Source organism: Scomber scombrus, chromosome 16, assembly GCF_963691925.1.
Source record: "Scomber scombrus chromosome 16, fScoSco1.1, whole genome shotgun sequence".
In the NCBI taxonomy this organism is placed as follows: Eukaryota; Metazoa; Chordata; class Actinopteri; order Scombriformes; family Scombridae; genus Scomber; species Scomber scombrus.
Genome location: NC_084985.1, coordinates 23,405,000 through 23,431,771, shown reverse-complemented (window position 1 = coordinate 23,431,771; position 26,772 = coordinate 23,405,000). Strand labels below are relative to the sequence as shown.

At 38.9% G+C, this 26,772-nt stretch overlaps 1 protein-coding gene across 1 annotated transcript in view; it reads right to left on the bottom strand.

The window, feature by feature from the left end:
• Positions 1-14,854: 14,854 nt before the first annotated feature.
• khdrbs3 (KH domain containing, RNA binding, signal transduction associated 3) overlaps positions 14,855-26,772 on the bottom strand; it is a 112,476-nt gene continuing 100,558 nt past the window's right edge. The window contains exons 8-9 of the mRNA XM_062436238.1: positions 18,608-18,660; positions 14,855-14,946 (exon numbers count right to left, since the gene is read on the bottom strand). Coding sequence (XP_062292222.1) covers positions 14,855-14,946; positions 18,608-18,660 — 145 coding nt within the window. The remainder of the gene's footprint in view (positions 14,947-18,607; positions 18,661-26,772) is intronic.

Genomic DNA, 26,772 nt, shown 5'->3' with positions numbered 1-26,772 from the left:
TGTGACAAGTCAGAATGTGAAAAAGGTTCTATAATTTTTTTTTTTTGCTATATGACTGTCTACTCAGCAATATAAGGCTGACCTGAAGTAATAAAGAGAATTACATTGAAAATAAAAATGAATAAGTGAAGGATGAAGAGGCCAGTCTGGAGCAGAGGATGAAAGTACATGAAATCCTCCACCATACTGTCAGAAAAAAAGGCACACGGTAGAACAATCCCAGAGGTCAAAAGATCCATCTCTGTACCTTTTTTATCTGAGGGCACTGAGAGAAAGGAGCGCTGACAGTTTCATCATCTCATCCAACACTGATGTAATGCTTAGGCTCAGACGTGTTCACCCAACTGCCCAAGGGATTGCCCCAAACCCTCAGACAAAATCAGTGCCAGCTGTACTGAACCATCAGAAATGACTGACCTCAGGCACGGACATTTTTAGAAAGCATTGTGTCTGGAGTTCATCTTGTACCACTGTCTAATAAGGAAGCCCTTATAATGGCTTTAATTGTGATTAGGGCTGGGTATCGGTACTTGATACCTTTAAGGTAGCAACCGAAATAATTTCGATACCAAGTAGTATCAAAATGTCTCCTGTCAAAAGATACCTGTAAGCGATCCTTTTTGCAACCTGAGCCATCTGTGGTGGTGAAGTCGTGGTGAATTTGAGTTAGCACGCTTATCAGTTCAGCAGCCAAGTTGACACCTAAACACTCTAAAGTGTGACTACACTACACGCCTGTTACGCCGGATAAAAGCAAGGGTACAAAATGTGTAATGGGTATCAGATGAAATGCTCAATTGGTAGTGGTATCATTTTAAGGGTATTTGGATTGGTACTGGTATCGTCATTTTTTAAGCGATACCCAGCCCTAATTGTAATTAATAATGGGTTATAAATTACTGGCTGAAAACTTTGCTTGTGTTTAGAAACCATTAATAAGAAGAATTGATAAGAAATTTCAATAATGATAACAATGAAAAGCTTTAAAAACAATTCATCAAGTTTTAAATGTTAAGAAGCTGGTACTACTTTATTATACAAGAAACTTCAAGAGCATCAACTCTTGTGAGTTTCTCTCCTGGACTCCGGTGGGATCAGACTCCCCCCTGAGGGTCTATGAAGTACCTTATATCAACAAAACAGCTACTATTATACAAGAAGGTACAGTTAAGTCTTGAATGCTTCTATCACTTCTATCACTTTTCTTTCACTTCATTTTCACTCCTTTATATCTACATTCACACTTGTAGAATGACACAGACAGGGGAGAGCTGGGAGTTGGTTTTCTATAATAAACAGTGAAGCATTGCTGGCAATCATAAACGGGCAGGCTGTGCGGAGAGCAAAAATAGATGACTAATGAAAAACATATTACTCTGAAATAAATGTAATTATAAGATAAATACGTTATCTGATATTATTGTATCTTAGTAATTAGTGTTATTTTGGGTTGAAATAGCAACATCAGTGGATTCCACAGAAGACTGGATTTGGATTGACAACTCTGTAGATCTGGTGTCAGGAGGTGTCAGCCATTCCTGGCAGCTATGCTATTTTCTACATGTTTCCATCACTCACACTCCCCTATATGTTCTGTATAGTTTCTGTTTTATTTGTAGCATGCACTGGCTTATATTTTCTGTGTTTCTGTGAAAAAAAGAAACGTTGGTCATAAATGGATTTTGGTCCAGATGCTCTGCAGGTCAAACAGTTCATTGGAGGAGTGACATGCTGGAGGAGGATTAACACCAGCCAAAGGTATTTTTTGGGCAACCTGGCAACCCAAAAGTTGTTTTCTGTAATGGCTTATAACTGATCTATAAAGTGTTAGTATGTATTCTTAAGTATTAACCTAAGTATAAAGTATTAAATATGACTTACAAAGACTTTAAATGGTGACCAACTGATAAATGAATGACCTGCTCTACCTCCTCCTGACTTATATCATGATTTTTTTTTCTCAGATTTTTCCGTTTTCTTGATAACTATAACTATAACTAACATAACTGAGACTAAACAATGTCAAAATAAGTGTAACAGTAGAATACATGTATAGGAACCTGTCGGTGCTCTGTAAATAGCTGCTGTGAGGTTTTCAAACCTCACCTGAGACTCTGTCCTTGTGGATTTGGGTGACACAATTTCAGGACAGTTTCAGGACAGATTCACACTGATGTTCAAACCATAAAACTTCTATTTGTATTATTATTCATTCAGCTCCTAAACTTATGGCTAGATCTTTCACTGTGACATCAGTGCTCAAATGAATAAGGTCATTCATTGGTACCCTGTTATTACACTGATGTTGCACCTCTGTAAGTACCAGGAATACATACGCTATAATTTCCTTCTTACAATATCTAATATACTGTACAAGTTCACACACTGCAATTAAAGCAGTGTGAAGCATAATCAGACCTTTGCTCTCGAATAAGTAGATCATTGATTCTTTCCTCTATTATTTATTTAGACGTAGTGGCTGAATGATGACATTTCAAATGCCGAACATTGTCAGCTTAATAGGAGGCAAATGTGATTTAAAAGGTCAATGTTCCATGAGTGGAAAAAGATGTTAATCTAAACAGTATAGGTGATTGGTTTTTAACTTTCCTCATGATAGTGTCGTTGCAATAACCTCTCACCCTATGAGTCTATTCGTAGGGAGTTTGCAGTGTGATTGGTGTTATTTCATCCCCAGCACTGTCTGCTCATATTTCCCTGCATGCACTGAAAGCATAAACAATTGTTTTAATCTGCTAGCGCTGTAGGTTTACAGAGTATTTACGCTGAGGGCTCTCCCCTCCCTGCTGCTGCTGCTGCTGCTGGCATAAAAAGCCAACCATACACAGGGTTGGGAAGGGTAATTTGGAAATGTAATAGGTTACAAAAATACTAGTTACTCTTTTAAAAATGTAATACGTAATGGAACTATTTCAATTACTTAATCAGAGTGATGTAACTTATTACATTTGATTACTTTTACATTACTTTTTCTAATTTTCTAACAAATGTTTTCAGCTGTTCAGCACCAAAATCGGTCAATCAAAAGTTCAGGTGTTTTTCATGGATACTGACATGATTCATAAGAGAGATCATTTCTTATAAAGCAACATTTATCTCTCGTTTGAAAATGTATTCATTAGTTCATGTAGATTTTGGAATATAAAATAAAGATATTTGATGAAAAAAGTCAAAAGTCTTACTTGGTACTGTGACACCATTTAAGCCCATGTGTGCTCCAAATAAGTTCACGTCATAATTTATTAACTAAATATAAAGAATATTGATTTTAAAGAATAAAAAACAGCAATATATGTATTCAATAACATGTTAAATATTTAAAAATGAGGGAAAAACCCTCCTGAGTAAAATTTTAAAGGTGTGACTTCAGATGTAACCTCCTTTTTAATCTTCAACATTTTCATCAGTAACTGTAACAGATTACACTTACATTTATTTTGTAATTAATTCACATAATGCCAGACATGTAACTAGCTAATCCTTAACACTGCCAATACAGTAGAGATGGTACTAGTTATCATCAGAATGTATCAGTTTATTAAGCAGACTGACCAGTGAAAAAGGCAACAGAACTGCAGCAGCCTCTGTCTTACACTGAGTTTATTGAGGGAAATAAAGTATCATTGCTATTCTAACCTGAAAAAAAGAAATCCCTCTCAAGCTCAGGCAGAAGACTGCACTGGACAAGTGCTGCTGGGAAAAATCTCTTAAAGGATCCCGGCCTCCACAACCCCCCTTTTTTTCCTGCACTGATGAATAAATAAAAATTAGATAAGAAACTCATCGTCCGCAGTGGACTGTGCCGGATGTAATTGATCCGGCGAGGCTGAAAGAACCCGCTCAACTTGCCTATTATGATTTCTGGTTTGAGCATATAACCGCTGCCTTTGACCCTATTAAAAAAAAAAAAAAATCACAATCGCTTTTTGTCTGTTTTTGTTTATATCTCTATATGTATTGATGGGAGGCACAAACAGATGGACTTTAATCTCAAATTTCACACAGCTGAGAAACAACTTCAAAGTAGAACGGCCTGAAGGATGGAAGCAGAGTGAGAGAAAGAGAAAGAGAGAGAGAGAGAGAAAAAAAAAGAAAAAGCAAAAAGAATTAAAACTGCAAGCAGTGTCGAAGGGCCCTCGCACCCCCCCGTTTACCCCCCCAATTGTAACGCTGTACGTGCACGTCGGTGCGTGCGGCGGTCGCAGGGCTGTCAAAACTGGCATGTAGATGTCTTTGCTCCTGTGCCTTTAATTGAACATTGTGTGCAGCTGTTAATGTCTCCACTAGATGGCAGTCTAAGACCACAAATGAGTCTGAGTGACTTCTAAGCAATAAGGAATGTGGGTGAAGGGTCAAAAAATCATTAAGATTGAGCATTTTTGCCTAGATGGCCGACTTCCTGTTGGACTTAGGCTATGGCTCCAAGAGGCTTTTTTGTGCGTCTTTACACGATACATGTGTTTCCCGAATTTGGTTTGTTTACGTCAATCTGAGTGGAGGGGCTTGATTTTTTAAATTTTCTAGGGGGCGCTATTAATCAATTTTTGCGTCGGCCATTTCCGCGCTCCTTAAAATATCAAAGTGTTCTCCGGATCGGACATGATTGCAAGTTTTGGTGAGTTTTGGGGCATGTTTAGGCTGTCAAAAAGGCGTACAACTATAATAATAATAAAAATTATCCAGATTGAAAATTTTAGCCTGGATGGCCGACTTCCTGTTGGACTTAGGGTATGGGTCCAAGAGGCTTTTTTGTGCGTCTGGACATAATACATAGGCCTTGTCGATTTCATTTTTCTATGTCAATGTGGAAGGCGGGGCTTAAACTTTGAAATATTCAAGGGGGCGCTGTGGAGTCATCTTCTCACTTAAAAATCCCAAACTTTGTCAGTAGTCAATCTTTGTGAATGTTGACGTATGTGTTCAATTTGGTGAGTGTAGGAGTTTGTGAAAATGTACAAAATGGATAAAGGCATTAGGGGGCGCTATTGAGCTGTTGTGCCACGCCCAAGGGCAGTTATGGTCTCAAATTAAAGTGCTCCTGAGTGTGAGCCTATGTGTCAAATCTGGTGATTCTGTGAAGACGGGAAAGTCCTCTAAACGCAGAGGGAAAAACGGAAAAGTGACGCAGGAAATGCACAATAACTCACTTCCTGTTAGAGCGACAATTTAAAAAAAAAATTATTTGGGCGTTTACCCATGAGTGCTATGAGTCCTGTAAATTTCACTAAGATCAGACAAAGTCTTTGGTCACATGACCTGCTGTTAGGGGGCGCTATGGAGACCCCTTGCCACACCCACCCCCAATGATGTTGAAATTGAAACGGCGTCACCAAGTGTGACATTTCACGTGATACATGTATAAACATCCGACAATGTATTGAGGAGTTATAAGGAGTTGTTTGTTTATACAAACAAACGACTGCCACGCCCACCTGGTATAACGTAGGTAAAATCTGTTGTCAAGTTTACATAATCAAGATCTGAGGATGATATAGTTCCAATCTGAAGTCTCTGGAGTTAAAACTGCAGGAGGAGTTCGTTAAAGTGCGAGACCTGGAAATGGGGAAAATGGCGGAAAAAATGCACCTGTGATCCAAGATGGCCGACTTCCTGTTGGACTTAGGGTATGGGTCCAGGAGGCTTTTTTGTGCGTCTGGTCATGATATATATGAATCCTAAATTTCGTTCATGTATGTGCATGTAGAAGGCGGGGCTTCAACTTTTAATTTTCTAGGGGGCGCTGTAGAGTCATTTTGGCACTTAAAAGGTTGCGTTTATACCAAAAAATAATATTCGTGAGTCTTGATGAGTGTGTCCAATTTGGTGAGTTTTAGAGCTTGTCAGTACATCCTAAGTGGGAAAAGGCATTAGGGGGCGCTACTGAGCTGTTAGGGCAAAATATTGGGCAAATGTGGTATCAGATGAAAGAGCTCATGATTTGAAACCTATGTGGCAGGTTTCATGATTCTGTGAACATCATAAAGTCCTCAAAGCGGTGTTCGAAAAAATGAAAATCGGTGCACGCCACGCCGCGTGGACGACTTCCTGTTTGGTAAAAAAATTCCACAAAATTAATTTCCCAATGATCCGATGTGAGCTGTAACATATTTAAATTTCATGCCGATCCGAGAGGATTTGTGGTCACATGACCCGACGTTAGGGGGCGCTAGCGAGTCCCCTTACCACGCTTGCGTCCAATCACGTTAAATTAAATAAATTTTCACCAGCTGCGACGTCTGTGCAGAATTTCATGAGTTTTCATGCATGTTCAAGCCGCCAAAAATGCGCTCAAAGTGGCGGCATAAGAACGTGAAAAATAATAATAATAGGAATAATAATAATAATTCCGGCAAAAGCAATAGGTCCCTCACTGACTTGTCAGTGCTCGGGCCCTAATAAAGAACAGCAGCATTTACATGAGGAGAGAGATGTATCCAAGGCAGCAACGGAGGGGTACATACAATATTTAAAAGGTTGGAGACTGAGACAGCCTTTGCAACACAAACTTATTTGATCTGCAACTATTATTCAAGGGCGTATCAAGGTAAATAATATCCCTGCAGTGTTGGGGTTTTGAAGTCAGAAAAACATGCCAACTGCTGAAACTCATCATGAGCTTCCCCTCGGAGTTAATAAAACTATATTTAGTTCCGACTTCATTACAGAGTGTCAATCCTCAACAGTCAGGACAGTGGAATTGCCTCTATGATTTGTTTCCCTGACATGACACACGGCAGTGAACATATACTGACTTTGAAGTGCAGTATCAAAGGCAGAGGTGCTTTTGCATTGTACTCGGTACTTGCACGATCACAATGCATTCATTCTCTCGCTCGTCTCTTTTCCAGAAACCTTTATTATCGGCAAAATGTATCTCCAAACTAAACATGTGATTGTACAGCACATGGAAATTAGACAGGAACATAATGTACACAAGGGAGACAGACTTTTACACAATATGCACCATTTATACACAACGTATGGTTGGCAAGTATATTGAATTTGCATACATACATTTTTCAGTATCGTTTAATGTAATATTTGATTTAATTGTTCGTATTCCTTCACAGCTGCTCTCACCTTGTATTCCCCTTTCTTTTTGTTTCTTTTAAAGCCCCTCTGATATATTTTACGGCCTGATTTCTATTCTAAAGTAGCATTCTTGCTTTGCTTTTTTTTTACCCCCATTTCTTGTTCTACAGTTTGAATAAAATGCTAATTACAAGCAATAAGAGAAGAAAAATGATTACATTTACACAACCTATGTTTGGTGAATTGTAGTTGAAGAGATCGCCGTTGGCCGGCGGCAGAGCATTTTCTCTGTTATTGCTATTATTCACCCCTGCTCACTCAAAGCCCCCGTAATGATCGATCCTTCACAATCTGAGTTTCCACTTAGCAGGCGACACACACTGACCCTGCGGTCGCATTAGCACTCACTTCCAAAGCAGACAGAGGGGCACTTCAACATTGATCAGGGTGTTTTAATCCCAGTAAGATTAAGAGCCCTCTAGTTAATTACAGAACAAAAGGCAGGAGGCGGCAGCTTTACATCCTGAACATGATTAAGAGGAATACAAGTGGATAAGAACACTTCACAAAATCAAAAGCCCATTTCTTTTTAATTCTTTTTTTTGTAGCCCCAAAAAAAGACTGATATAATCAACCATTACTCAGTTATATGTAGGGCATGTAATATTGAAAGTTAATAGTAGTCAGCTTAATTTTTCTTGTGCAGTTTCTTCTTTTTCTGTGTTGGATTTTAAAGGTAGAGTCAGTCATTCTGGAGAAAAAGTTGTTGATATTTGAACTAAGCACCCAAACGATTACACCCCTCCCTTTGAGCTCCATCAGATGCTCCAACCCCCCAAATTCATGGTCGTGTATTGCCAAGGCGACGACCAAAAGAGAAATGTGGCAGAATCCAGAGCTGTAAGGTCACCTCTGTTCCTCTCACACATTATCACAAGTGGAAAGAAATTTGGTCTCGTGTGACCACAACAGTCCACCCCTCCCACTTCCCACTTGACCTGCGTTCAGCGTCTCTGTCCACAGAAGCAACCGTCTGTAAGCTGCAGCTCCTGGAGAACTGAAAGGACAGAGGCCGGACACCGGAAACTTACTGAACCAGAAGAGTCAGCATGTCTGCTCAATATCAACAGTGTTTTTATTCACTAATTCATTGATATAGTTAAGAATTTCATAAATTGTACCTGCTCAGATTATGCTTGACTAAACACGACAGAAACAGATTCCGATTGTGAGAAAAGACATGGAGGGTATCCGTGAAACTATCTCAGACTCGTTGTAAATGAATACATTTAATAACATTGAAAAGGATCTGTTCTGTGAAAAAACACTTTCTATGGCACACCCTCATAGCAGAGGGATTACAATGCATGGCATATACCTGCAAAGTCCTTGGTTCGAGTCTGGCAAAGGACCTTTATTGCATGTCATACCCATTGCTCTCTCTCCCCTTGTTTCCTGTCGATCTCTCTGCCACCAACTGTCCAATAAAGGCAAAAAAAACCCCCAAAAACACTTTCTATGTGATTTGGACATGGCCTCTTTTTCTCCAGTTCACTAGCCCTCTCCCACCAATCAGGAGACTGTCATGTCCACACACAGACAGCTGCTCTGATGACTTCCCCCTGTCCTGTGCATGAGCACAAATGCCCCCCCGTTGCTGATTGGCAGGGGTGGTGTTGCGTGGCTTGGTCCAAACCACTTTGTTTCCCATTTACAGAGCCAGGGCTGTGATACATGCATGAAACCAGTTTTTCTTTTGACTCACAAAGAATGGACAGCTAGTAGACCCCAATTGAACAGTCTTTCTCCAGAATCACTAACTCTATCTTTAAGGGATTTAAATTAAAACTGCATTTGGAATTTCAGGGGATGTTGTAGATAAAGGGGTAGAAAACAACACATAGACTGCCTCATTTTCTTACAATCAAAGAAGTCCTTAGCATATTTTGAACGACGATTTGATCACATCACAGTAAGACCATCAGTAAGCAAAAATTTCAGGTATTATTTAAAAGTTTCCTACTCAGAAACTCTTTAGGACTGTCTGGTTTGATCAGATTTGTTTGACATTACTGGCAACACAAGCAAACAACAACACAGCTGTCATCACAGTTTGATTCAAATATAGCTACACTCTGACTGGTGCACAGAAATACATAAAACATAGTGTTTTTCCATCTGAGCCTCGCCCACTTAACATCAGTAAGAAAGAAAAGGACAAATAGATATGGAAATCTCCTATTTAAAATAAGTGAAATGGAACTTTGGTAGATCATGGTGTGTTAGGCCTGACAGAGAAAATAGGTTTTCAGGCTCTTAACGCTACATCTAATTTGACTTTACATCCACTAGAAGCCTTTTAAAAGCACCTCCAGTGGTCCCTACCCCCAACTTCCAGACCAATCGATCTGTATTCTAGTGTTGAAATGGACTTGTCTCCCGGTGACAGATCACTACATCCTCCTTTGTATGCATTCTTAATCAAATAAGCTGCTCTTACTTTATTAACTTGGACAAGCTTACCTCAGATAAGCCTGTCATTTTAAGCCACTTCAGATGGGGGAATCAGCCCGCAGAGGTGATGAGAGTTGACTCCGAGAGCCAGAGATGCAAGCTTTAGGTCGCTGTGTTATTGTCTGAGGTTGGCCCGAGGCTCCGGAGAGAATCACTTCCTCTAATGGAAAACTATTGTCTGCCACTGAGGACATACAACTGTGTGGAATACGGATCAGCCTATCTGGACTTATGCACAAGACAGAATGAAGCTCTCTATCCGATAGAAAGCTATTTTGGAATTGTAATATCCACTGAAGTCGATTCTGATTAAGCAATACATCTGGAATAGACTATACTCTTTTGTGTGGATGGGTGATGTTCGCCATCCTCATGGTAATGCATACAGAAAACCAAAAAAAAAAAACTGCATAATGGAAGAAAAAAATAGCTACCTTTTCTACTGTAGTGCCCTATATTTTAGCTCCGACAATGAGACTAAACATCTAAAACTGTCATAACAATGCAACAATAAGGCACTTGGTGAATTATTTATTCATTTGAGTGGATTGAATGTAGGTTAATGAGCACAACAGTATGAGATTAGAGGTGTCTTTGCTTGAAATATGATGTCAATCCCTTAGCGTACTGCATTATTTATTTACTCCTCTTCCCTATAAGGCGACAGTAAATGTCTAATGTAAGAGGTAGACACATCCCCTCTAACAACAGTCTGAATCAAACAGGGTAGGTTCACAGTCAGTTCAGAGCACTCCTGTGTGTATGTAAAATGTATACAGAGCCAGTGAAGCTCTGAAGGAAATATTCTCCGACAGATCGTCCCACAGGATGAGGAACTCCATTTGCCTCACGGGTTTCCTCTCTCTCCCTCCCCTTTCTCCGGAGTATGACGATGTGTGATACATGGATTATCTTTTTCCTCCTTTTCTGCATCTCAACAGGTCACTCCATCTCTTTACCCCCGCAGGATTCACTTGAGTACAGACTGTGAAAATGTTAAAAGTCCACCGTTTGGCCAAAGGGAGATCCTCTATGAGGTTGGATGGCCTTTTTCGGGATTCGGTTCGACATAGTGTGGGACTTTGGGAAGGAAGCTCGTGTGTGGTTCGTCAAGTCTAGGAAAGAAAGTGGAGGAAGGAAATGAAAATAAGCTTCAATGATACTTAGAAAAGCAGTTTTTTTTTTAGAACTGTCCTTTGTCACATTCTGGTATCTGGACTTTAAAGTGGGACTTTTGTGGTAATGAAATCAATCAGGCGTTGTGTTTCTAGCTTAATACAAGCAATGGGTGTCATTTTCAAACTGCAGCAACAGGGACCCCGTTGTGGTTCAGATGACACAGAGTTGTCTCATACTATAAATGCACAGGTACAAAGCAAGGCAGGGAGTCCAGGCAGACAGGAATTCCCCTGAGGGGATTGTGGAAGGGTATAACTGAAGAGCTGAGGGTCGAGCTTACAAACAAGGGGGCAATTTTCAAGGATTTTTCAAGCCCCAGAAATATATTTTCAACATTTAACACCTGTCAAGAAAACATCAAGTTGCCTCAAAGACACATTAATATTTAATGTGGTATGGTTAGGTTGTGTCCTCTGTGGAATATTTGATTTTGTCTAACCTGAGGACTTTCACATCAGCATAGATAAGACCACTAATTGTGGGTTTTTTATATTTTTCAGAGGGTCATCCTATCATCTGAGAAGATTTTTGTTGTTAGACTGTTCCTAACCCTAACCCTAAATTTAACCCTTCTTTAACCATGCATATTGTATTGTCTAGAATATATATGGTCATATATCTTCTGACAACTGAAGGAAGACTGAACTTTAGCTGTGAACTTCTTGGAACTCTTTCAAGTCAGCATAGGCATCAGAGACATAACATCTCTGAATAATTGAAATTACTGTGAAATGAAGCTATTGTCAATTCTTCTGCAGGCTTGGAACCTTTTCAAGGATCCACAGGGGTGGCTTTTATATGGGTCAATGATGTTCTTTCGTGTCCATGTGGTTAAGTCAAATTTAAAGTGATTACAATGTGAAAATAAACGTATGAATAACTTTGTGGACCCAGCATAAAATGTCTGCTTTTAATCCATTTTGAGAGAATATATTAGAGGATTATGGTAAAAATGTCTAAGTGGTGTAACCATGAAAACTTTTTACCAAATAATTCAACTTGCTTTAAAAACACTAAATTCTCAATAAAACACCATATCTATAAACTAGTTTGGCATGATCTTACATTATAACTTTTATATTAAATAAAGGTAATGGAATACAATTGTTCTAAATATTACATTTAATCAGGGTAATCATGTCAGTCAGGACCCAATTATTTGTACACTTAAATACACTGTAGGTGGATCAAATATTTAATATTTACTTTTGTGGTTACACCATTTGACATTTTCAGGAGCATTCAGTCTTACTTTTGGTTAAAAAAAATGGTGCAAATGTCATTTTTAAAATGACATAAAACCAACAAAAATACTAAATGTACATTTTAACAAACCTGATGCTGCTTTTAAGATAATTTTTTAAAGATATTTTTGAATTGCTCATCTTGCCGACCCTTATTTGTCACGGACCCATACAACTGTGTCTATACAGTATAACACTGTATCATTCAAAGAAACGTCATAGTATAACAAATAACACGCCTCTTGATAATTGAAAAAGTGAAATTAACCAGGTGTGTCTAGATAATGTAATTATTATGTAGAGACACTTGGAACTCATAGTTTCAGTACATTATCATATTAATGTAAAAAACACACACCAGAGATAAAACACTCCTATTGTACATTTTACTTGGATTTTGTACAACCTTTTCTAAATCTCAGAGGGTTGCTAAATCCAACATTGAAGCTTGAAATGTTTTTCACTTTTTCACTTTTTTTGACCCCACAGTTCAATGTATTTCAATATTTACATAATTACAGAAAGCAACATACCTTGAGCACCAAAGAGATCACTTGATAGATGGCCAGGTAGAAGTCAGGACATCGACCTAGAAAGGAATAAAAACAACACTATAACCATACCAGTTCACAGCATTTTACCACTGATCATATCAAAACTGTGACAAGACATATTATATTTTATGTTTCATTATTGTAACAGACGATATATTTTATCAAAGTCTTAGGATAAAGTTATTTCATTATACAGTTCGTTGAAATGTTACTGCTATTTATCATATATTTTTTTACAGTGTTTTTGTTACAGATATCTAATTATTCCCAGCTTTGTGGCTAGATTATGGACTTAACAGAGACAGGAAAACATATTACATTTAAGTTTAGAGTGGGTTTATGTCCAACTACGTTAGGGGAGAGGTTAAACTGGGTCAGGTTGTTTACCTTGTGGGACGGAGGTCTTTTTAAACAGCTACTGCCATCCTCTCTCTGCGGAGGTCAGCTGCGGTCATTTAGAGTCTCTTTAATGGACAGGGCAAAGGCAGGCTCTTTAAACGACTAGGAGAGGGTCACATGACCGGAGGAGAACAGAAAGAGCAAAACAAGAAGAGAGAGAAATCCCCAACCCACCCACCTTCCTCCCCCCCCCGCCCCACCCCACCCTACCCTACCCTTTGCTTGTGCTCGGACCGAACTGAACGTAGAGGCCATAGAGGTCAAGGAGGCTTTTCATGCGGTTGCTACGAGCCGTTTCTGTCAGGGTAAACACTCAGAAAAGTTAATGTGTGTTTACTGATGATGCCTGACGTGATCAGCGCTCGCTTCACATCGAATTATATGAACAAACAGAGCGGATAGAGTTTCAAGAGTGGCAATGTCGTTATCGCTAAATCCTCTAAATCTCAGTCGGAGAGATTTCCGACGAAATGCATCACATGTCGTCCAAATACAAATTCTTATCAGATTACCAAGGTCATCTGCAAAGTCAAAGCCATTTGCTGTTTGCATTCTTTGTAAGTATTTTTCGGTTAACGCCATCTTGCCACCACTTTGGATTTTTTTAATGCTAGAACATATGGCTTTTTATTTGGTTTTTCACTTGAAGTGAGGCGATATCCATTGTGGTTTAATTCATAAGCCTTCTATCCGTTCGATAAATAATCCAAATTTATCTTGCTTTTTTTTTCATTTGGGTTGTTAGTTTAAATTAGAGTTTGTTTTTATGAGTTGGTAATTAGTCTCTGGAACACAAGTGTTTTCTTTCAAAATGTTTATTCAGCATCAACAAAGAGGAAAATATTAAAGGGCTTACATAAGCTCAAAAATCAGTCTAGTTGAACAAATCTCTAAGATGGATATAATTACCAATTCACCAGCATGTGATTTAGGATCTTAAAATTGAATATTAGGCCTACAAAGTCAGAAAAGTTGTTTTTAAATCAAGAAATGACATCAAAATGACTTATTTAGAGCATTTAAAAAATGAAAAATAAATCACAAAAATGAAAAAAAAAAGCTCCTGGACTGTTTCGCAGCTCTGGTCGTTTGGTGTACATAAAATATGAGCAGCTATTTATAGATGGATTAAAGTGGATGTTTAAGTGGGCATAATCATGAACACAACTACAGTACATAGGCTCTTCAGAATGAAACAGCTGACAATATCCACAGTTGCACACCATGCTTTTATAAGCCCTTTAACACTAAATAACTATTAATTTACAAAATAAAAGAGAGAGGAGGAAACATCAATACAATATGTATACAGTATGACTTTGCTCTTTTTCAGTTTTGTAAATGTATATTTTACAAGGGACACAACTTCACCAATTAACCCCTCAGAAAAAATATCTACAGTACTGCACTTTCCTAGAACTAAACTACTACATTTTAAAGTGATCCACCACGCTGTTCAAGGGTTTAAAGAATAGAGGGTGATAAATTAAGTTTCACTGGCAGCTGTGTAGAAACATTGTATCGACAGCATATAGTGATTTTCTAATCGTTACCGAGTAAAATAGCTTGATACGATGTCATTCTTCACAATCACGTAGCTGAGAGAGGAACTTAAAGTCGTACTATGGAGTCTTTCTTAATCTCAACGTCCAAGTCGATTTCTCCTAGAAGAAAAAGATGGATTCCCTAAATTGCTTTACACATTTTACCCAGCGGGAGTTTTTATAATCATCGAGTGGGGAATTCCACTTTTTGTGAAACCAGTGTTTTTTTTAACTCATTCAGTGTCTCGCTATCACCGTTTGTATTATTTTGCGGTTTAGTTTCTAAAAAGGTGGGAGCGTCCATAAAAAATCCATTACTTGGGTTGAAACAGCCATGAGGACTCAGGTGCAGGGTTGTATAAACAGTTCAATATCTGGTGTATGGCTGCTCTCTGTACACTCCCTTGGCTGATCGTGCTGGCGGTGCCTTGCCGCGGTTGTTTGCCCACTCTTCCTGACCTGATTAAGAAGAAAAGAAAAAGAAACAGATGGGGAGTGATTACAGAGGCGTTACACTTAAATCATTCATTCACAACAAGCCTCTGCGAGCCTCTCAAGGTCTACGGAAATCTTCGGAATATGCTCTCTGCTCTCTTTTATGAAAACAATACAACAAGCAGGCGGTTGTGAGAGCTTTGAACGTCTGGTATCGATGCGATGACAAAAGCACAGTTTCAAGCAGGGAATACAAAAAAAAAAAGAAAAAGGAAAAAAAAAGCGACTTGCACCCAGAAGCTTGACTTCTACCTGGAAGGATGCATCTCAGATAATTGAATGAGAGGATCAAACAGCTACTTGAAAAGGACCTGTTTAGTGGCTTCCAGCAAAAAGGTCACAATTACCATTAGCCCAAATCAGTCCCTGTTCACCCCCCTGGTACTGTCAGTGTTAAAGTGCCAGTATCGATGGCACCTTTTGTCTGATCTTCAGCCAGCACTGAGACTTCCCTTGAGCTGAGGTTGTTTTTTTTCCCCCTGTGTAGAGGCTCTCTGTTGGCAGCACATAGCCAATACCCCTTAATTAAACCTGTCACCCTTTCACTTCACTTCACTTTGAAGAAACAGACCAAGGTAACCTTGTGTTTTGAGAACAACACATCAGCTCTGTTAATCTGTTTCCTTTGTACTGTCGCCTTTTTTTCTCTCCGTGTGACCCATGCGGCACTTATTTTATGTGCAGCTACGCAACACCCTTAATGAGTGGAAGACATTTCTTTCACTTGCGTGGCGAAAAAACTTGGGAAAGTTTTTATTAGCTTTGACTTACTTCCACAAACACAGTCAAATCTCTAAAGGATGAGGAGGGAAGAAAAAGCACGTAGGTTGTGAGTAAGGTTAATGATGCAATAGAAATAATAGCCCCTTTTCACCTTGTTTTGCCAAATAGAATTTAAAAGGGGAAAAATGCTGCAGAAAAACAGTCCCAACACTCACTTTTTGTTCTATGTGAAGAAAAATATGCAACATAATTCTCTATAACACTTATTACTTATACTTGTATCTTATTATGTTATCCATCAGTCACAAACTAGCAATATTTGAAAACATTGACATTTAATACATATTTAACTAATTAAAAACTTGGAGCTCGTAGCTGAGCTCAGAATTTAAATATACACACTGTAATCCATCACAGCTTCAGTATGTATACCTACATGTAGAAAAGGTTTAGAGGGTTAAATGATACACACAGGAAATCAGAGTCTAAATTAAGAGTTTATCATATAATTATTATACAATCACACAAATGCCACATATATATAATTAGAGGTGGATGAACTTTCAGCGAGGTACACTCCACTGCAATGTGCTGTACATTAGCTCGAGTATCATCTGAACGCATTCTGTAGTAGAAGACTGCAGCGGGTTTGACCTTAGCCCACTTTTTTTTACTGTATCTTGTCAAAAGCTGACACAGTATTGTTGAACATGATTACGCTGTGGTGTTAACTTTGTCTGAACCGCAGCTATTTGCAGCTCTCTGCAGACACAATAAGCGAAACTCAAACAGGAGACGAGTCATTGAAACGGCCTTAAAACTCAACTGCATTTATTAGGTTTGAAAAAGGTGCTGGAGTGAAGAAGTCACATAGTAGGTTGTTAAATAGTGAGAATTTGGTGACCCTAACCCTAATCCTCTAACCCTCACACTGCCTGACAGACTGACCCGCTACCCCAACCCAACCCAACCCAACCCAACCCAAACTCTTGAAGGGTTTTAGTCCATGTCTCACTAAAAACACAAGGACACAACAAGATGAACATTTTAGATCTATAAAATACATCCCCAACAGACACATAGGTCTAGGTGCCCTGGTTGACCAGATGTTTTACCTGGATTCAATAAACTCAGTGTATGTTATTGAATGAAGAATTGTTGGCAGACTGTATATCGGACAAACACCGAACAAATTGCTATAAAATCAGACAGAACTCTACACACATTTTGGTAGACATCTCAAGCCAAATTTGATGATGGCAGGCCTAGAATGGAGAACAGGTTGGTCACTAGCAGTGGAAAGATGCTGGGTAAATAAATTAAAAAACCTTTTTACCCCATGGATCGAATGAAGTCTGAACAATATAATCACGAGTACTTAAGAACTCCACCAGGAAGCTGAGTTAAGCAACTACAATCATGTTTAAAAAGTTTATTAAAAACTAATCATGTTTGGACACTGTATCAGAAACTAATCAGGACAGTTAACAGACTTATGTCATTTATTAAAAAAGTCTCTTAAAGACAGTGGAGACAATCATGATGGAAGATTCAGTTCATGGGAATCAAACCATGGGGGATAATAACATCTTGGAATGGCACCAATGCACAAAGATGACTAGAACCTTTCTTCTTCTATTTAATTATATATATTACTATCTTGTGCCACTTAATAGAAGGTCGAGTGCAAACTACTCCGAAGAATTATTAGTTGTGTGCTGACTGAGTACAGCCCAGAGACCTGAGGGGTTGCAGATGGAAAGATAATTGAGGTCCAGTATACCATCGATGGTAAACTGGACCAAGAAACATAGACTGTTTTATAATGTCATTTGAATACAAAGGGTTCACACAACCAAAAGGCTGTGTGCTTGTGCCTTTTGTTCAGCCAAGAGGCAAATATATTTAAACATTCCTAAACCTAACCCTAAACCCTCACCCTTAACCCTAATCTCTAACCCTAACCCTAACCCTAACCCTAATCTCTAACCCTAACCCTAACCCTAACAAACACCAATTCCAGTTGATTTTGTCTAACAATGTTGCATATTCGTGTTTAATCTAATATGTTTACACACCAGCTGCCAAACTGCATTTATTTTTAGATCAGTTCTGATTTCTATCCACCAAAAGTCTCAGCAGATGAAACCGGCATTATGATTGAAATTTGGCTGTCAAGAACATACAAGAGTATTTTAAAACGGCTTCTTAGGATCAAGTGGACTACAGGGCCTGGTCTTTTTTGATGTGTGATTCCAGCAGTTCTTTTGTTTTTTTGGTTCTTTTTGTGAGGCAAGAGTAAAATAAATCTTGGAGTGTTACTGCAGGTCCCAAATCAGCTTGTTAAAGTCCTGTTTTGTTTTGTTTTCTTCTTCTTCTTAGTAGTGAGAGAATCATCTGAGGGGAGCATTTGGATTGAAATTGATTGAAAATAAAAGCAAAACAAAAAAATCATTGAAGTTTACAAGTTGCTGTTTTTTTACTGGCTATTATTGGATGATGGGTTAAAATAACCCATCATCCAATAATAATAAATACATTGTGATTTGGTGTTGCCATAAAATGATTGCTTTGGGGTTTAATTAGATGTAGTTAAGTTAGCACTGCAACTTCTCCAAAAAGGTGATATATTACACTTTAAACTTTTTTTTTTTTTATCGCTGTTGATTTTGAGTGGCATTGTTCTTGTCTAATGAGCTCAATGAACTAAACAAATAAATGGTCTGGATTGTGAATACATCTACTTAAACATGTTTATTGACTATGTGTCAAAGGCATTCAACTATTAGCCGGATGCTATGGCAACTGAGACAAAGACAGCAGTGGAGAGTCAGGAATTGATAGTCGATATTCTGACAATTAACACAACATATACAGGGGAAAAGAGAAGTCTGTTACTCACCATACGAATCATATGATTCCCCACTTTGTCCATATTCATAGTAGTCATCTGAGCTGTGAACAGACAGAATAATAAAGTGAATATCAGAATCATAAAATAAAACATTCTGGATCACATGAATGGCAGTTATCAGCAGATAAATGGAATCTAACTTATTTTCAGGTATTGTAGAGCATCAAAGTCAGTTTTTAGCACGATGCAATCACATATAAATCATTAATTGTCAGTTAAGAAAAACACACAAGAAGGGCTTTTTTTTGGTTTTAGTTTTAGTTGTTTTAGCTGGAAAAAAAAGAAACAAGAGGCAGCTTTCAATCATTTAAAAGTTCAGTCATGTTCGTGGTTTCGTGGAGGCAATTTCCTCTCCTATTTCTGCACAAGCTTCCAGTTCCATATCGCTGCATATGGAGATCTATGAGAGGTGGCAACTTTAATGAAAAATAAAAAGATGGGGAGGCAAGTTGCATACTGGTTCATTTCTCGCTTGTTTATTTATTTATTGTTTATTTATTTATTTATATATTTTGCAGTCGCCGGTGAGATGCTGACAGAACAATCCCGCGTCAGTATCATTCAGTAACAGCGCTATCATTCAGGAGAGGCAATTCATCATAAGGCTGCCACTGAGCCGACACCAGCCATCACAGCTGGGTCTTCTCCCGCCTGCCTGTCAGTCAGTCTGTCAGCGACGGCAGCACCTCTCTGCTCTCCGGATTAGCTGAAGGCACCGTCCGAAAAACCCCAAACACACCACGTCAACACCCCCTGACCGCCGAGGGCAAAGAGGTGACCGTGTGGAAGTAACGGATTACATTTTTTTTTACCCTTGGTACTGTAATGGAGGAGCTTTTGCGGCGTGATCTCAGGGAGCCAAACTGAGGTCTGAGAGTCAGGCTTGAGACCATCTGCTTCTCTATCGAATTACACCACAGTTTGCAGCACTCCAGGAAATCAATTTCTACAAATTCAGTTTGTTATTAAGTCTGCTTTTCACTGAGCAGTATTTGTTTCATAAAAAGAAACCTCACATTCATTTAAATTCAATTTCCCTTCCCGTATATGCAAATAAATTCACTGGCAAAGTGAAGATATAAAGCATCTTTTTCTCTTAGTTTGAAATAAGGTTTGTGTGGAGATATGGCAGCTATCAAACTATATATATACATATATACTACATACTATAACTATATATGAATATAACACATATTCCATTAAATATATGCTCATGAAATTTCCCAGCGGTAAAATGTCACCATTAATGTTGCTAAAGGTCATGTTCACATCATACTAAATGCTACATTTTAGTACTAGAAGGATCCCATCACTTTTTGTAAACAAAGATTTAAAATTCAAATGACCACTTAAAGGGTCGGTTCACCCAAATCATATTATATTATCTTTTTTCACCATGTTTTGATACATTTCTGCTGCCACTCCATGCCAATATAATGGTAATGAATGGAATTCTGTTTACATTGCTCACAGAGTTACAGTTATCCAGAGATACAGTCCATGTTTCTGTAGACCATTGGGGTGACACTCATTTTAGTTTAGGGGTCACAAACGACCCAGTTTGATCTTAAGTTGGCCTGGACCAGTAAATCTATTTCATAATAGTAATAACCTATAAATAATATATAATATATATTTTCTAACTTTACTATAATAAACCATCCATTTACTTAAGAAACTTTCAACAATATTATGCCTTTTTTTCCCAGATTATTTTGCACATAAGCTGGTGATCGAATGTTTTAAATAAATGATCACAGTATGTTTATATCAATCATAGGTATATATTGTTTTTTAAGGGAGTTGTATTCATGCTCAGGGTCAGGCAGAAAAATTGGAATGAACTTTTCTGTAATTTTCATATTTAGCAAAGTTATCCAGTGGGCCGGATTGGAACCCCATGGTGGACCAGTTCTGGCCCCCGGGCCGTATGTTTGACACCCCTGTTGTAGAAAATCCAAATACTTTGCTGTCAACCAATTTCTTAGGGACTATTTCTTTGGTAGAAAGTAGTTCCAGTAAAAATCAAAGGGGAAGCTAGGTCTGAAGATTATTGGGACATTGTTTATTTAAACATATTGCTTTAGAATTTTTCCTGTTGTAATTTTCAAATCATGTTCAAGTTTTCGATCTTCATCAATCCACTTAAATTTTTATTCACCTCCATTTTTCTGAGGTAGAGGTAGAAATCTCAGCAACAGATATCAAAAACTGGGCCAGTAAACGTGACTAGGTACCACAAGAGCTAAGTGAGAAAATATGTTTTTCTGTGTGCCATTTCTGTGAGCCGATCCTTACTTTGGCAGCCTCCCCACCACTGATAATGTAACAACAGCAACACCATGTCTGTTTTATTGTTTTCTGTAAGAAAAAAAAAATCTTGGGATGGATGAACAAGACCAATTGAGGACAGTGTGAGGAATGGTTTTAAGAATACTTTGCAGGCTCAATGAGACATGAGACAGCTCCCTAAAAGAGGCTTGTGCCTTAAGTCAGGCTTAGCATAAATTTTACACAGTTCATAATTCAACCACAAACAATGCCAAGCCAACAGAAGCAAACAAGGCTTTCCCCCCTGTGCTAATGTACTCTCCCTACAAGAAGCAAGGCCAGCTGTTGTTGCTCTGAGGTTTCCAATCAACCCTTGCAGCAGAGGTGCCACCGTGCATCTGCCATGGATGTCAAGTCACTGGAATATCCTTGACACCATTCATTGGCAGACAGAGACAGAGAGAGACAGAGAGAGAGAGAGAGAGAGAGAGAGAGAGAGAGAGAGAGAGAGAGAGAGAGAGAGAGAGAGAGAGAGAGAGAGAGAGAGAGAGAGAGAGAGAGAGAGAGAGAGAGAGAGAGAGAGAGGGAAGGGAGGTGCAACAGAGAGACACGTGACAACTGAATGCATGTTTTGGCTCGTCATGTTGTGTACCCCGAGACAAGGCCTGACAGGATACTAAATAATTAGATTTCACACCATGCTAAAATGCTGGGGTGTATTCCAGAGTGGTCGCCCTCGAAATAAACATCAATTTTTATGAATGTCAGAAAATCAATTTGCCGCAATTCACAGGTGCTCGCAGACATATTGTGAAGTATGTGAAATACTGGGTAATCTTGGGCTTTCCTGTACAGCTCTGTCATATTGAACAATGAAAGACATCCGAATAATACAAAACTGGGATGCTACACAGCATGGTAACACTGTTACAGAGACTTGCTTACATGCTGTAGGGCTGTCAGCATTTTCCCCTTAATTTATTTTCACTATGTTTATCTCCTAATAAAAAAATAAATAAAAAAAACTGAGAGGCAGTATACCTTTTTTCACTTAATTCTTGAAGTTCCTCTGTTGCCAAAGGCAGAAAGGACCAATAATAGCAGTCTGCTGTGCTGATAGCTGCCAGTGCAGTCCTGCTCTTTGCACAAAGGAGATGAGAGCAACAAAAGCTGTTAGGCTCCTCTAATTTCTGAGGTGACATTTTATCAATATTGCTACACAACTTCTCTCCGTAGTTACTTTCTCTTCTCAATTACAGAGACTGGTGAGTCTTCAGACACATCCTGAAGGTCAAATATTCTGATAAAGTTCTGCTGTGGCCTAAAGTACGCCAGCATCTAATGCCCTACAGCACATCGGTCAGCACTCTGCACTGTATGTGTTTAATATTTAAACATTCTGACTGAAAATAGTCAGTAATCTTTCAAACAGTTTTTTAACAGTGCAGTTTTGAAGTTCAAAGTTAGGTATGCTTCAAGAAAAGGCTTTAAACATTCTCTAGAGAAAATATGTGTTGGTGTTATTTTGCCATTTAAAGAGACACTTCAGGATTTTTCAACCTGGACCCGTTTTCCCATCTTTTTGTGTCTAGAAGACTAATGGGACCACCATTTTTTGAAACTGGTCCAGTATTGAGGGAGAGTGCTGCAGCTCAGATTGTAAATATGTGTCTGACAACATTATGGAAAGGACTCTACAGATAAATGAAACCCTTTTCTTTACCTTTTACTTGATCTAGTCTGTTTGTTAATGTGTCTAGTCTTGGTCAAGGAGAAGTCTTGTTGTGAAATCTCACGAGTTGAGTAATCAGCTAAATATGAAGACCATAGTGGTGGGTGGAGGTTTTTTTGTTGGAGTACAGAAAGAGAAGCTATATGTTCTCTAAAAGATTTGATCTGAAAATGTCAGAATGGGGTATACTTCAGCGAGACTTGGTTAGACACAATAACAAACAGGCTGAATCAAGTAAAAGGTAAAGAAAAACCTTTTTTTCTCTGTAGGATCCTTTCCATAATGTTGTCAGACACTTATGATAACAATCTGAGCCTGTCAGTACTAAAAAAAAAGGATGAACATTGACAGGGTGATATCACCCCACTGGATTGAATTGCAGTGGGTGCTCTGGCTCAATACTGTACCAATTTCAAAAATGGCAGTCTCCATTAGTCACTTAGACACAAAATGCTGGGAAAATAGGGTCCAGGTTGAACAAAAATGAAGTTTCCTTTCAAGCTTCCTTAGTTTCCTACAAGGATGGTATGTGTTGCCAAGGTGATATGAGGTACAAAGGAAAATAAATTAGGAAGTTGGAGAATTTCAACCCTCTCGACTGCCTAAGTGTCATAGCATGGTACACTCCACATTTATCATCATTTATCCCAAATCATAGCTTCGTCTAGTCAAAAGTGCACAGCTGGCAGCCTGAACAGAAGCATGAGATGAGGTGCCTGTGGTGGTTAGATCTCACTCGAGACATTGTCCTGTCATACTGTAGGTGTGAAAGTGCTTTGACTTTTTAAATAGGTCAGCTTTTGATTTGACATTCATTAGCAGAAGGCGTCCGCTGCTTTGTGTCTCCCTGATCTTCACTGGCCAAGAAAAAAAGAAAAAAAAAACCCACATCTGTCTGCAGCTCTGGCATGGACCATGTGAGGCAAAGACAACACTTATTAGATAAGTGTGTCTCTTTCATCAGGAATCTGATTCCAGGCCTACTTTTCCACAGGTAAAGACCCTGCCTCCAACGCATCTGTCATCTCTGTAAATGCTTCATCTTAAGCACTGATGCTGCTGTTCCTGGGCACCGCGAAACAGATGGTGGTGTTAAATCTGAATGATGTAGTACACGTCCCTGGTGGACTTGTTTTCTTACATCGCCATTACTCTTCCAGTCCTCTGTGATAAATTTGAAGAAATCTAGTAGGACATTACGAGGGGCTGCAGAGGTAATACAGCGCCGGTCTGATGTGGAGTCCAGAGGCTGCTTTTCTTGTTTTAGCCTATTTTCCTTAAGTAAAAAATACTTCCATACTGCTCCTAATGTAATCATGTTTTTAATTCATTCTTGGCACAAGGTTGAAAGGTAAAATGCTGACTAAAAATATCCTATGCTTTGATTATACAAGCCTAGAGCTGATTTCCACTGACAACAATGCAATGAAAATGGATGGGTGGAAAGAAGCAGCACTACCTTTTTTCCCCACCATTTAGAATGAAATAAAGCTCACATCATTTCAAATGGAAACCCTGCTTGTGCATACATCAGTGATTGCTCCATGTGGTGGCTGATTGCTAAGCTATCTCCATTGCTGACCCCCTGCTGAAGAGTCACAAAGAGGGACAAAATGGCTTACGGCAAAGATTTGACTTTACAAATGAGTCTTCTTTCTGGCTTTGAGCAGACCATTAGTGCTCCTACTACATGAAAATGAACATGAAATCCTTTCAGGGGAAAACATGGCCTCTTCAAGTCAGTCTACAGTTTTTCTTCAAAACCCATCATCTGGAAACATGTTTGAGTTGTTACAATGTGAATATCTGTAAAATATTGTGTTATGTCTTATTGAAGGGGCAATACATTTACAATATGCAAGTTCTTTTTTGTGTTGAGACAGAAAGAGTGCTGTAAATCCCACCCTTCTTCCTCTCAGATGGTCTAATTTCTGAAGCAGCACCTGTCATTCATCTTGACGAGCTGTCTACCTTGAAAACAGCATCTAGGAAACCAGCATCTGTGTAGCCACTGCAGGCATTTCAGAAGCAGACAGCTTATACAGCCAATCCCTACTAAAACTTAGAAAAAAACACAATGCTGATATTCGAATTGTACTAAATGGGTGTTGTCTGCCTTAGGGCCCTGACAAACCAAGCAGACCTCAAAGAACTTCAGTCGACAAAGCTTGATTGAACATTTGAACATGTACATTGGTGTCAAGATGATAGTCAACCAACGTATACAGTATATGTACAGCTTCTGTCTGGATGAGAGAACAGAGTAGACTACTATTCTATATCTTTTATGTACAGTAGAAGACCAGCACGGAAGTACAAAAAAACAACAACAATCTATTTATATCATCTCATATGTTCAGAACCTGAATTTGTGCTTTGCTTTGCTGCTCACTGTCAGCATGTGTCCTTTGCTTGTCAATAAGAGAAAGAAGATTTGGATGTGAACAAGACTAAGAGCCTGCAGCCATGCTAGAGCTCAATAAGACTGTACTTTCTAATTAGCGTTAAGCAATAAAAAGTAGAGCTGAGGCTGGTGGGAATGACATTAGTTTTGCATTTATTTGGCCTTAAAACAAAGTATTAGTCAAATAATAATGTTACTCTAATGATGGCACTAGATAAAAAAGTCAGGGCATCATGAAAGAAATTACAATTCACCCCGAAGGGAACATGAATGTCTGTACCAAATTTCATTGCAAGCCATCCAATAGCTGTTGAGATTTTTTTGTTCCAAACCAAAAATGTGAACATCATGGTGGCACAAGAGGAAAAGTCGGGGGAGCATTAAAGTTCTTAGGCTTTGACCTCTGGGAATCATGCATATCTGTTCCAAATGTCATGGCAATCGATACAATTATTATTGTTTAGTAAAAGCCAACGTCAACCAGCTGGTGGTGCTAGACACGATAATGTCAACAGAGCGCCAAAGTCAGCGGAGTTCATTCTCTAGGGACCATAAACATCTGTAAAAAATGTGATCTCAGTCTGTAGTTCGGGAATTGTTGTGATATTTCAGAATGACAGACCAACCGACCAACCAACTTTGCCATCCCTAGAGTCATGTCGCTAACACTGCTAAAAATAAATAGGAACCTCACTAAGTGGGTCACTTATTAAATAGACTGAACAGACCGTCAGACAGCTTTCTGTCACCAACTGTCAACGCTACCAATTCAAAATGACAGCCTTACTGTGCAGCTGACCATATGCTTGGTGTGTCACCTAAGGTTTAAGAAGAACCTGCTTGACTATTGCAGCTTTGACTCCCCTGCTGAGTTCCCTTGGTTTCCATAACGTAACACTAATTGGGCAACAAAATAGATATACAATGGTAGATACTGTAGGTATTAGCACTCACAATACTTTCATATTTACACCTATGCCACTTAGAAACTTTGTGGCAATGTTCTACTTGTGAAATTAGTATTAGCTAATGTTAGCCACCTCATACCACCCGTATATCCTATATATTGAGTGTCCTTGTTTGCAGAAATATTCTACATCAACAAAACCAACATGAAGTTGATATGATTTAATATCCTTGTCAATGTTTAATAGAGAGGTATATATTGCACTCTTTTTGTAAAAATGAGGTTTGAGTCCGTGTGTGTTTTTGTTGAGGACTGTTTTGAGTACTTTTGGAGCTCTTTCAAGCAATTGATTCTAAACTGCTACACTGTGAAACTTAGAAATCCAGCTACTCTTTCCTTCTGATCTCTGTGCCCATCTCCTGTACTAAGATTTACAGTTGTTCCTCAGGGATGCGTCTGCCCTTTAAAACACTGTCACACAACTATCCTTGTACCTGCGGGCCTTCGGGATCTAGCCTACAATGTAGCATACCCACGCAAGGTGCAAGGAAAGGTGCGAGGTGTCAGCAGCCGGCAGTCTCTAAGGTGTCAAGTATAAAATAATGCTTTGATCGCACCCGAGCTGCGAGACGACCTAGCCGTGACCTCTCCAAGTGTCCAGCTAGGGCTGTGCCACAGCTGTCATCCTTCTCATTTCCCTGCAGAGACGTCGCCTTCTCTGTGCTAATAAAATTAAAGATGCTCTCCTCACAAGCAGCCTCTTTCAGCCTCCTTGACCTTAACAGTTGATTGGTACCTAAATACTGCAGTATCCGATAATTCTCCTGAGCTAAAGCCCT